We start from the raw sequence: 13,238 nt of genomic DNA, 5'->3' as shown, positions 1-13,238 counted from the left end.
CAAATTCAAAAGGTGCTGTCGAGGGTGGTGGTGGTGGTTTGGGGGGGGGGGGGGGGGGGCGGGTGTTGATGAGTTGCTGCAATGCATCTTGTACATACTACATACTGCTGCACCTGTGTGTCAGTGGTGGGTGGGGTGTTGATCAAGCCGACTTTTTTCCTAGGATGGCACTGAGTTCCTTGGGCTCTTCGAGTGTTGCTGGAGCTGAACTCATCCACACAAGTGGAGAATATTCCATTGCACTCCTGACATGTGCCTTCTAGGTGATGGACGGGCTTTGAGGGGTCAGGAAGTGAGCAGATTTCCTAGCCTCTGACCTGCTCTTCACAATCATAGAATGGTGATAAAACAGGAGACCATTTAGCCTGTCATTTCCATTCCAACTCTCCACAAGAGCAGCTCAGCTTGTCACACTCCATTGCCTTTTCCCTGCCACAAATGAATCTGCCTTCATCACGCTCCCAATCGGGACTCGAGTTAGGGAAATGATAGAAGAGAAAAGGAAGAAAGTCAAAAAAGAATTCTGCATTGAAGCAAATGCTGTAGCGAGCTTTGGCAAAGTGGTCAGTTGGTCTAGAAAGCCAATATTAACTATGTGCCAACAAATTCTGGCTTCAGATCCCAGACAGAGAAATTTCTTATTGCTTCAGCCAGATAATTTACGTTTCTCAGTTGAAAAGGACCAAAAAATAAAGACACACTTAAACAGCAGTAAAAACCAACTAAATAAAAATTCAGATAGGTCTACTGCTGCTGTTGCTTAACTTGTAAGGTCATTCTTCAGGTCATATTGCCTACCCTCAGTTCACTAATACAGTGCAGAATACTGTTTTGAATTGTGCATATTCTACTACCCTGACACACAGGTGAAGGTGTAACTGCATGTTATTTTCAAATTTACTTTTGTCCCCTTCAGGTCTTCTGATCAGTTCAGTGAACAATGGATTTTTCTACATGCCTCCTATTCATAATCACCCCATAAGGTTTTTCATGCCTTTCCTGGGTGGGCATTTAAATTATACAGAATTACTGTTTTTAACTTCCTCTCATTTACTTGTTGCCATTATTTTCTACAGCTCTGCTTACATAAGAACATAAGAAACAGGAGCAGGACTAGGCTATTTGGGCCCTCAAGTCTGCTCATGGCTGATCTGATTGTGGCCATAACTCCACTTTCATGCCTGCCCCCAAATCCCTTGACTCTATTATAGATCAAAAAAAATCGGTTTTATCAAGAAAATAAAGAGATTTGATAGAGATTTTAAAAAATGGACCATTTTAATAGAGTAAATAAACAGTGACAGGAGGTTCAATAGATAAGCAGAAAACACTGACCTATGACTAGCAAAAAGTACTAGAGGTGACATGAGGAAACCACAGCGAGATACTATGATCTGCAATGCAATGCGGTGGAAGACGACTCGATAGTAACTTTCAAAAGAGAATTGGATAAATACTTAAAGGGAATAAATTTGCAGGGCTATGAGGAAACAGCAGGAGAGATAGACAAGTTAGATAGCTTTACTCAAAAATCCAGCACAGGCATGATGGGCTGAATAGCCTCCTTCTATACTGTATCATTCTATGATTCTATTTCAGAAAGTAATCTTAAACAAAATCTGATCATTTCAAAACAATAGCTTCTAAACTCAGATGAATCCATTATCCTGTACAATTTGTTCCTAGTCACATATCCATCTGTAACATGGAAGTATTCAATTTCCAGTAGCAAAAATGCAATGCAATTTTTTATACTGCCCTGACAGCCGGGTGGTTTAACACAGTCATGTGTAGGCCAGTCTAGCTAAACGTGGAAAGTTTGTTTCCCTGAAGACCATTAGTGAGCTGGGTGGGTTGATGTGACAACCTTTCATCATCACTTTTTCTGGTGTCAGTTCACAAATTACTAAATTTATTGAATTCCACTGCACAACTTCCGACTCTATTTGAACACTTAGCTGCTGGGTTGCAGGTCCAGAACCATTAGGTTATCACATCCCTAAACTGACTTTAGATACCATGAGTTCTCAACTAATACTGTGCAAAATTATTTTAAAATTGAAATATGTTCAGTTGACTATAAAAAAGAAACATTGACAGTATGTTAAATGCTAACATATTTAAGACTGTAAAAATCACAACTGCAATTGTATTCAGTTTCTACACCCACCTTTGATCTCCTTGGTGAACTTCACTCTCTGGGAGTCAGTTAATGGTTTTTGCTGCTCTTCAATGTTTTTAAAATCCAAAACTTCACACATGAATTCAATCACTGGCTGGGCTTTATAAAATGCTGTAGCAGATACTGAGAACAGAAACAAATTTGTAACACTCATTCTCTCCCTTTTGAAGCAAATATTTGTGCTCAAAATAATGGCCATTAGTGGCAGAGAATTAAATAGTTTCCACTTTTGTGACACCCAGAATCAGGATCGCAACTGCAGGTCACCTGTTGCAGTCACATGCAGAATAAAATTTAATCTTTCTGCCTCAAAATATGCTTCAATCCTAACCTCTGAAAAACAAATCTGAAAAGGTGTCAAGCAGCAGCATTTTCTCACTAAAAATTAGATGCATCAAGTACAGGGAATATTTGCTAAGTAGCTGGAAGTAGCAATTTCTTCTCAAGGGCAATTAGAGATGAGCAATAAATGCTGACCTTGCCAGCAACATCCACATCCTATAAACAGACTTTAAAAAAAATCTGATTTTTACTGTCATAAAGGGGTTTAAATGTGGATTAGAACAGCTTGTGAAACTATGATCTAGAGTCAGAAAGAATGGGTGAGAAACTGGAAGACTCATAGCTGGTAGCAGACTAAGGCCTAGAGCCAGAAAACATGGTAAATTTAAAGTATGACAATGTTACTCTGCGCAAGCTCAAGAAGCCACTTCGGCAAACTGCCAGTCATGTCTGGACAATATATGTTGTCATGCTCAGTTTAGGCAGAAGCAGTTTATCAACTTCCTGGATTGTTAAAACCGCATCTATTATAAATGGATTACTTACACACAAATATTATTGGCACATTCTTTATGTTGTAACCAATAGCTGTCTCTTTAATGAAAGCTGGCCATCTGAACCTGAGATGATTCAGTCAAGATATATTCAGCACTTCAGACCTATGCCTTCATTTTATGGACTGAGCTGGTGAGTGGCTGTAACAAGTGATATTATGTCCAGTGGAATAAAATTAAAATATTGCAGGTGCTGAAAATCTGAAATAAAAACAGAAAATGCTGCAAATACTGAGGTCAGGCAGCACCTGTGTATGAGAGAAAGAAAATTCTACATTGGTGTGTTCTGGGTCTCCTGTCATTCCCAGATAAAGAAAAGAAAGGGTGAATTAAATAGAAAGAAAGTTAGATGGATTTTTAGGTGGAAAATAGAAGGTACTGCATATAGGATTAGAAAGTATGATACGTGTACAACATAACAAGGTGATAAGGTATCATTAACTGAAGTAGAAATGATTTGGATGCTATTAACCACAAATTATCTAGTTATTTGGAAGTTGTCAGAAATGAAGTAAATCAAGTACTTGGCTGCGCTTTGTTGGCATTTGATCAGAAGTTTAAACAAGTTATTCGAATCTTGCAAAGATCATTGACAAGGGCACATTTAGAATGGTGTGTAATTTTGGACAGCATAATTTCGAAAGGATACCGATTGAGTGGAAAGAGCTCCGCCTGGATACACAGATTTGAAAGAGGATGCCATCCTGGCCTTGAAACTAAGCGTTCTTTGCCATAAAGGGGGTTAGAATTACAGAATTCTGAAGCAAGTTAATATAATAGCTTTACACCAATTCCAGCAGCTCATAATTATTGGTTACGATGAACTAAATCTCATTTTGTTGTCAAAATTTTCATGCTCTAACTAGAAGTTTCAGCTGGCTTGAATATATGAATATAACATAATAACTGCATGCACAAACACAAAATCATCAGTTTGCATTATTCTATAATATTTATATTACACATGCGTGTCAGCACATAATGCACTTACACATTGGTTTCTGGTGGTCTATCACCCATGTTGGTGAAAGTGACAATAGAAAAAATGCTAACTTTGCAAAAGCCAGAAGATCCACAAGTTTATACATTTACACAGGCTCAAATATGAAAGTGCAAATCAGCGATTGGTCATTCTAGCATGTTCGCACTGAAGGTCAGCACCCATCAAATGCAGAAATCACAGTGCAAAATTGCTTAGATCTTAAGCATCAACAAATTTGCATGCATTGTAAATTTCAATGCTATTTTAAGTCCAGTCTGCCTTCTCAGATAAAAAAGAATACACAATTTGAAGAGCAGGGAAATTCAATATCTTGCCTAATAGTTCTCTCAATCAAAATTTCTACAAAAAACAGATTACTTAGTCGATCTTGTTGTCTGTTTGTGGTACTTTACATATATTGGCTGTTGTGCATCTCTATAATGCAAGAGTGGCTACAGTTTAATAGCACTTGATTGGCTGTAAAGCACTTCGGAAAGCCCTGTGGTTGTGAAAGGTGCTATACAAACACAAGTTTGTTATTTCTTCCCATTACAAAAAAAGTTAGTCATTGTAAACCCATTGTTAGTTTTTTCAGAATTCTCAGCCGTGCCATGCAAAGCTCATTAACTAATGTCATTAATAAAACTCAAAAGACAGGCACCTCAAAACTAGATTTATTAAGAGTGCAGCAAAAATGTCCTCATTTCTAAAAAGGCAAGAATAAATTAGCACATTAACCTCTGAAACCTACCATCAATATTAAGCATCATTTTCCACAAGGAAGGTCTGACTGACTGGTGAAATCCGAACCATACTTCCCTGCCCCCTCCCAAGGGATTAGAGCACCCCTCAGATGGCGTGAAGAATGAACGGCCTACTGGAGTGTACCTGAAAGGAAAGAAAATAAGTATTGTAATTAACTGGACAGAGAATCACTAATTATGTAACAGTAAAGGCATTAGTAAACTTTTTTTTTAAACTCTTGCAATTGTAAAGTGATATTCACTCTTACAAATATGATGACTGACTGAAAAGTGGATGTAGCAACTGCAGATTTTTTTCTCCACCTGGCTTCAGGAGAGTGTCAGCTGTGGGCTCATTGCATAGCACTCTCACCTCTGAGTCAGCAGGTTTTGGGTTCAAGTCCCACTCCAGGACTTGAGTTGAGCACAAAAATCAAGGTTGGCAGTCCAGTACTGTACCAAGGGTGTGCTGCACGTCTTCTGACGACAATGTCTTGTTAATTAGATGTTCATGTGACCTCACAGGTGGCAGTAAAAGATCCTAAGCCAATTTTTTTGTAGGAGAGCAGGGGAGTTATCCCCGGTGTCCTGGCCAACATTTGTCCCTCAATCAACATCACAACAACCGATTATCTGATCTGTGGGATATTGCTGTGTGCAAATTTCTCCTACAGTACAACAGTGGCTACACTGCAAAAGTACTTTTGAGACGTCTGGTGGTCATGAAAGGCACTATATAGCTGCAAACCTTGTTTGCAAAAAAGATAGTGCCATGCAAACCTTAGAGAGTATTAAAGCCACAATGTTGTGGAAGGTGAAAGAGGGAAGAAAAAAGTAGATCAAGAATATTTGTTCCAAGTCACTATTGTCCATCCTTTTTTAGCTACGTGTGGGACAAGGTAGACCAAAAAAAACATTAAACATGGCAAACAAGAATTAATCATATTGTGACACTATCAATCAGGTACTCTACTTCTAGCTCAGGTCCACAGCAATTATAGCCAGAAGCTTTTCTTTTTTACTATGTCCTCATACACCTGCATAGAGAAGATGGATATTCTGTACCCACCTGCTCAAATAGCAGATGGTCCATATGTTATATCTTTTACCCACTTCATCTGCACAGAAATCCCCTCAGTTTGGTGGTTCCGACTGAAGAGATATCACTGTGCTTTAAACCAACATGTCTGTCATTTTACCAGGTCTGCACAAAAATGGGAATATTTCGGATGTGATGACAGGCATATTCAATGCTACATAAACAACCTTTCATGAACAAATCACTGCAGTTGGAAAAATAAAGACTGTGAAGCCAAGGTTTACTAACATTTACAAAAAATGGACATCCACACAAACAGGGTAGCTCTGCTGTGTCAATTAATTTTATCAGTATGGGGTAGTGGGAGGTAAAAAAAAAAGAGAACATATGGTGAAAGAGATTAAATGGAGTAAAATTCATATGCTTTTTTCCTTTTCCAGCATGTGGGTGCGGCTGAGCAGGCCAACATTTGTTGCCCACCCCTAACTGCCCTCGAAAAAGTGGTGGTCAGCCACCTTTTTGAACCACTGCAAACAAGTTTGGTGACATGAATAATTTTTCTCTTTTCTTGTGCTAATCAAATTAAACTTAAGTCGGTGGGGGATTTTTCAGTTTACCATATAAAAACTTGTCCAATAGAAACTCTCCTTTCTAGTGTCAGATTCAAATTTTAATTACAATTCTGCAGAAGCCCACACTACATTGCTTCGATGACTCCTGATCTCCCACTTGTCTCTCTACAACTCCCAGTTTCCATTTCCCAAGTGCGCTGCAAATGTAGGAAATGGAAAATATCGCACGTGCATTCTTATTCTGTGGAGCCACTCTACAAATTTCCTTCGTCCACACTAACCCCTCCACCACCTCCCTCTCCTTTAGGCTCAATGCACACCATAAATCTGAACACCAGCACTACTGGAGGCTGAAAGCTAAGCAGCAACTGTAGACAAATGGGAAGACAAGGAGAGCTGAGCAGGAAGCTAATGATGCAGAGACAATAAAACAGGACAGCAGGTACACCCACTCCGTAGGGAGCTATGTCACTACAAGCAGCAATGATTCCTGAGTACACCTTTCCTCACAAACAATCCACATGACCTAAATTTCTTATTTTAGACATGTGCACAGTGGCTACATAAAAACATGAACTATGACAATTATACCCAAAATGCTCTTAACTATTTGGATTATCCAAGTGCAAGACTTTATGAAAGTATAACATTTAACTAATTAGATAACTAGTTCTTTAGATTAAAAATAAAGAGACAAGTACTGAATGAGGTATGCCAGGATACACAAGTGACCCAGAATTACAATATCAATGCAAGATAATTTAGTTCATAGAGGACACCAAGCTAAAGAGATTTGTGGACTGAGGAACAAAGCCAAACTCTTAACTTTAATCTAAAGAGGAGGGAGGTGCCGGAGGGGGTGGCGCGGGCGAAGGAAATTTATAAAGCGGCTCCACACAATAAGCATGTATGTGCAACATTTTCCATTTCCTACATTTGCAGCACACCAGCACATACCTTCAACTTGGTCTACTGTATTTGCTGCTCTCAGTGTGGTCTCCTCAACATTGGGGAGACCAAACGCAGACTGGGTAACCGCCTAGCGGAACACCTTCAGACCGCAAGCATGACCCGAACCTTCCTCTCGCTTGCCAGTTCAACACACCATCGTGCTCTCACATCCATCTTTGGTCTGCTACAATGCCCCAGCGAAGCTCAACACAAACTAGAGCAACAGCATCTCATCTTCCGATTAGGCACTTTAGCCTTCCGGGGAGCCTTTCAGACTTAACACCAAGTTCAACAACTTCAGACCATGAACTCTCTCCTCCATCTTTACCCCCTTTTTAATCAATTTTTAACATTTTTATTTTTATTTATATTATTTATTTATTCAACGTTTTTTTAAATTCTTTTTCCCCAACCCTCCCCACCACCTGTCGCTTGCATCTATGTTGCGCTTTCTCAGAGTGCTGACTCTTGTTCTGCTATTAACATATTCTGTTATCTTACCTTTATGCCACAATCCACACCTTCTTTAGTCTTTATCACTACCAAAAATACTCCTTTGTCTTGCGTCCAAGACATCTTTGTCAATCTCTCCTTAGCTCCCACCTATCCCTGGCCTTCTATCTTCACCCACCCTTGCAAACAGTATAAAATCCACATTTCCACTTCTCTTTAGCTCTGAAGAGTCACATGGACTCAAAACGTTAACTCTGTTTCTCTCTCTACAGATGCTGCCAGACCTGTTGAGTTTTCCAGAATTTTCTGTTTTTACTTCAGGTTTCAGCATCCGCAGTATTTTGCTTTCATCTTAAAAAAGGAGCTCAATTGACATTGCCCTTGGGCTAAGGACAATTGCAAGATACTACACGCTGCAGTTAAAAATAATCAGCTATTTTAGTATCCGAGTGTCAAGGGAAAAGTAAGAAACACCTGGGGTTACTAGTTTGCTCATCATTAAATAGTGTTTAGAAATAAGCTTTAGTAGTAGATTGTGGATCTGTCTTTTAAGTGACCAATGTGACAAACTTCCATAAGGCCTTAAATGTTCTGAGGGACTTTAAAAAAATAGTAAGTAAGGTTAAGTGACTGGCCAAAGGAAGGACACTTAGGGTATTTCTGACAGTGTCACTGGCTAGTGGGGGCATACTGCATTTACAGTACTCTTGGTCTGTGCCAAGTCTCATCCGGAGTTATCTCAAATTGAAGAAAAGATATGTGCATTAATTGACCTGTCACTCACCAGCGTGGGTTGGCTACAAACAAAGTAAATAAGATTATATTACCAAAGCCACTAATTGGCTATATAGACCAACATAGATTAGATCGTGCCTGAAGTATAATTCTGGTCATTGAAGCACAACAGGAGGCTGCCAGGCCCTACAAGCAATGTAGAAGAGAGTAGTACAAAGGTTGATCCCCAGGCAAGAACAAGGAATGCTAAGGAATGACTCGATAAACCAGGGTCGTTAGTCTGAAAGAAGACTGCATCAGAGAGAACTTCAGAATATTTATTAGAATAGAAGGTAAACCCAAAACTGCCAGTGAAGCAAGATGTTGTGAAAAATCTAGAACAGATATCAGGAAGTAATTCTTTGTGTAGAGTGTAGTCAGGCAAGATAAGAGGCCAGGGCAATAGATTCACTGAAAAAACTAAATTCTATAATAGGGCAATAAAGCTGAGTAGTCTCAAAGGACGAAATCAAATTTGGTACAGGACCTTACTCCTCCAAACTTTTATTTATCACAGATGGAATATCTAATTTCCATAGCTTGAGGCTGTAAGTTGCAAACATCTGATCAGGTGCTATGCAACAGAATTTGTACAATTCCCAAGTTGGCAGTGGTGAAGAAGTTGACCACTGCAAGTGTGAAAATATTTTCCTTTAGTCTTCTATAGTTGATCTAATCCAGATTCTTTAAAGAAATCAAAACTATATTAAATTTGACAATCTAACATTAAAAAGATGATCAGTTTTTGAGGAATGATTCACCAGTAATTCTGTAACTGAGTTAGTGGTTTCCTTTCACACACAGAAACCCAAAAACTCGCATGCAAGGTTATCTACTAAATGCCACATTTAGTCACTAGATGGCTCTTCTCACCTCATGGAGGGTAGATGTCTCATCACTACATCTAGTGCTTGAATAGATTCAAAAGGAATAGCTGGGAGTCGACCTGAAAGTGCATCATGCAAGGCTTGGAGACTGACACATGCCACCCACTTTATCACCACCTTAAAGATTCTGTCCTTTCCTTCCCCTGGTAGAGTTACCTCTAGCTCCACCTATTTAAAAGAAAAAAAAGTCAAACGTTGAACATGGATAAGCAGGACAATATAAAGGTTAACAACATATGAAAGAGTAGAAATGTCTATTCATAAGCCACATCAACCAAAAGCCATGTTGAAATATCAGCACATAATAGATTTCAACATTCCCCCATCAATAAACACCATTAAAAGTGACAAGCACTTAAGGTTATAATACATACACAATGATTCATCTGATTGATGATCTTCAGTAAAATAGTCACAATGGGAATTGAAGGGAGGTCTACCTTTACACTTGTTAAGGATAGAAAATAAGATTAACACAAGCTTTTGTTTATTCAGGAAAATTGATGAGGAAGTGGTGTTGGATAGGTTATTTATGCTTAAAGTTGATAAGGCACCAGGACCAGATAAGGTGCATCCAAGGGTACTAAAGGAAGTGAGAGTGGAAACTTTGGAGGCACTGGCCATAATTTTTCAGTCTTCCTGAAACTCAGGGGTGGTGCTAGAGGACTGGAGAATTGCAAACATTACATCCTTGTTCAAAAAAGGGCATAAAGATAAGCATAGCAACTACAGGCCACTTTGGTGATGGGGAAACTTCTAGAAGCAATGATTTGGGACAAAATTAATAGCCACATGGGCAAATGTGGGTTAATTAAGGAAAGCCAGCATGGATTTCTTAAGGGAAAATCATGTTTAACTAACATGGAGTTTTTTGAAGAGGTAAGAGAGAGTTGATAAGGGGAATGCTGTTGATGTGGAGCATTTGTTACGGTGTCACAACAGTTTCCATAGCCTCCAGGGCTATGGGCTAAGCAGTGGAAAATGGGGTTAGCGTAGTCAGATCTTTGACAACCAGCGTGGCCACGATGGGCCGAGTGGCCTCCTCCTGTTCTGTAAACATCTAAGTCTATGAACAGACTTGTGAGCAAAGTTATTGCTAATGGAATAAAAGGGACAATAACAACAAGTATAGGAAATTGGCTGAGTGACAGGAAACAAGAAAGTGGTGGTTAATGGACGTTTTCCGAGCTGGAGAAAGGTTTGTAGTGGAGTTCCCAGAGGTCAGTGTTGAGACCCTTACTTTTCCTGATATATATTAATGAATGTGGATGATATGAAACTTGGAAATATTGTGAACCAAGAGCAGGATAGTGTAGAACTTCAAAAGGACATAGATAAGTTAGTGGAATGGGCGGCAGGTGGCAAATGAAGTTCAATATGGAGAAATGTGAAGTGATTCATTTTGGCAGGAGGAACACGGAGGGACAATATAAAATAAAGGGTACAACTCTAAAGGAGGTGCAGGAGCAGAGGTACCTGGGTGTATAGATGCATAAGTCATTGAAGGTGGCAGAGCAGGCTGAGAGAGCAGTTAATAAAGCATACAATGTCATAGGCTTTATTAGTAGCACCATACAGTACAAGAGCAAGAAGGTAATGTTGAACTTGTATAACACACTAGTTCGGCCTCAGCTGGAGTTTTATTCCAGTTCTGGGCATCATACTTTAGGAAAGATATTTGAGAGAGTGCAGAAAGGCTGACAAGAATGGATCCAGGTATGAGGATCTTCAGTTATGAAGATAAACTGGAGAAGTTAGGACTGTCTTCCTTGGAGAAGAGAAGGCTTAGAGGAGATTTGATAGAGGTATTCAAAATCATGAGGTGTCAGGACAGAATAGATAGGGAGAAACTGTTCTCATTCATGAAAGGATCAAGAACGAGGGGACACAGGTTTAAAGTAATTAGCAAAAGAAACAAAAGCAACACAAGGAAAGGCTTTATTGAGCAGATTGTGATTGAAGTCTGGAGTGCACTGCCTAAGAGTGTGATGGAGGCAGCTTCAATCGAGGCATTCAAAAGGGGAGAATGTGCAGGGTTACGGGGTGAAGGTGGGGAATGGCACTAGGTGAATTGCTCATTCAGAGAGCCGGTGTAGACACAACAGGCCAAGTGGTCTCCTTCTGCACTGTAACAATTCTATGATTGTGAAAATGATTACTAATACAATCCTTCTGTAAGTCTAAATCAAAACAAAGTAGATCTTGCGATAATCCAATCTTTTATCGAAAAATCAATAAAATAGGGATATTAATTATGTTATGCTACATTTTTGAATATAGGATTAGAGGAGCAGCGCAATAGGCATATGAAATTAAAAATAGCTGCAATAGGAGGGTTGATAATCAGAGGGCACAGATTTAATATAATTGGCAAAATAGCCGGGGAGATGAAGTTTCTTCTCAATGGAGTTGTTCTATACTGAACTGCAATACCTCCAAGTGTGGTAGAAGCAGATTAAATAACTTTCAACAACAACTTATATTTATATAGTATCTTTGATATAATAGAACGCCATAAGACACTTCACAGGAGGATTATATATAAAAAACACCAAGAATCATATTAAGATATGTCAGATAACCGTAAGTTTCGTCATAGAGGTAGGTTTTAAGGAATGTCTTAAAGGAGGAAAGCAAGGTGGAGAGGTGCTGAGTGCGAGGTTTTATAAGATGGTTATATTTTAAACTGTCTCGTTTAATTCAAGGTAAAATGGTATAATAGGGAGGCATGTGTGATCTCCTATTAGTTCTGCCCAGCGATAAGTCTATGTGACCTGATTTGATAGGTCCTACTGAAACTCAATTGCCAGCTTTCATCCCTGGAGACAAAGGATAAAGCTGTGGCAGGCTTGCAGACTCTCGGGCAATCTTGTGCAAAGACCCCAGACCCCAGAGAATCCCAGAAAGAGAGAGACAGGGAAACAGCAGCCGTGTGGACAGCAGGGAAGAAGGTTAGCCACCAGGCAGGATGCTGGTGAAAGCTCATTCTCTGGCTGAACAGACAGGATCTGTGGAAATTTAAGGAACCTGGAAGATTTGCCCAGGCATAGCAGGGAGGAGTCGGCACCCAAGTAGACTTTGCTGCTGGAAGCCAGATTGGGAATTCTCAGAAGACTGGGGGAAAAGACTTGGCGCACACTGGACATTATGGCCCAACAAAACAGGGAGAAGCGAGTCTGTTGGAAACTGGGAGTAACTTTGGACTCGTTCCAATAAGGACTACAGCAGAGAACGTAACATAATATATAAATATGGTTTTGGATTTTTGGCTGTATTAAGAAGTTAAGGGTGGATATCTTTTCTGCAGTGTATACAAAGTAATGTTTAGTTGCTAGTGCTTTTAGGTTGTGTTACAGTGAAAGTTTTAAAACAAGAAATCTTGTCTTGCAATCCTTCGAGTTGGTTAGAGGGAATTCCAGAGCTGAAGGCACAGCCAAGGCACAGTGAAGCGATTAACCTCGGGAATGTTTAAGAGGCCAAAGTTAGGTGAGTGGAGATAGTGCTGAAGGTTGCAAGACTGGAGGAGATTACAGATTTGGGGAGGGACAGGATCATGGAGGGATTTGAAAGCAAGGATCGCTTTCCAGGACATTGCTTGACCAGAAACCAATGTAGGTCAGAAATACAGGGGTGATAGGTGAACTGGACTTGGTGCAAATTAGGACACAGGCAGTGGAGTTTTGGGTGACCTCAAGTTTACAGAAGGTATAATGTGGGAGACCAGCCAGGAGTGCTTGAATTAAGTCTGGAGGCAACGGAAGTGAATATATAGCTAAAAGCTAATGGATAGCTATTTCAAAGAACCAGCACAAGCACAGT

The 13,238-nt window shown here is 39.7% G+C and overlaps 1 protein-coding gene across 3 annotated transcripts in view; it reads right to left on the bottom strand.

Moving 5' to 3' along the window:
• Positions 1–13,238, bottom strand: part of LOC121278681 (protein argonaute-2) — a 74,852-nt gene that overhangs the window by 32,775 nt on the left and 28,839 nt on the right. For 2 of the 3 annotated variants that reach the window (XM_041189020.1, XM_041189019.1), the window contains exons 4-6: positions 9,406–9,587; positions 4,752–4,888; positions 2,171–2,305 (exon numbers count right to left, since the gene is read on the bottom strand). In XM_041189020.1, the coding sequence (XP_041044954.1) occupies positions 2,171–2,305; positions 4,752–4,888; positions 9,406–9,587 (454 nt within the window). Of the gene's footprint in view, positions 1–2,170; positions 2,306–3,010; positions 3,175–4,751; positions 4,889–9,405; positions 9,588–13,238 lie in introns of those variants that run through there. The other variant, XM_041189021.1, reaches the window with a different exon arrangement.

This window comes from Carcharodon carcharias, chromosome 6 (genome assembly GCF_017639515.1).
Source record: "Carcharodon carcharias isolate sCarCar2 chromosome 6, sCarCar2.pri, whole genome shotgun sequence".
Taxonomy (NCBI): domain Eukaryota; kingdom Metazoa; phylum Chordata; class Chondrichthyes; order Lamniformes; family Lamnidae; genus Carcharodon; species Carcharodon carcharias.
The sequence above is the reverse complement of the archived record's forward strand: the minus strand, read 5'-3'. Positions and strand labels throughout refer to the sequence as shown.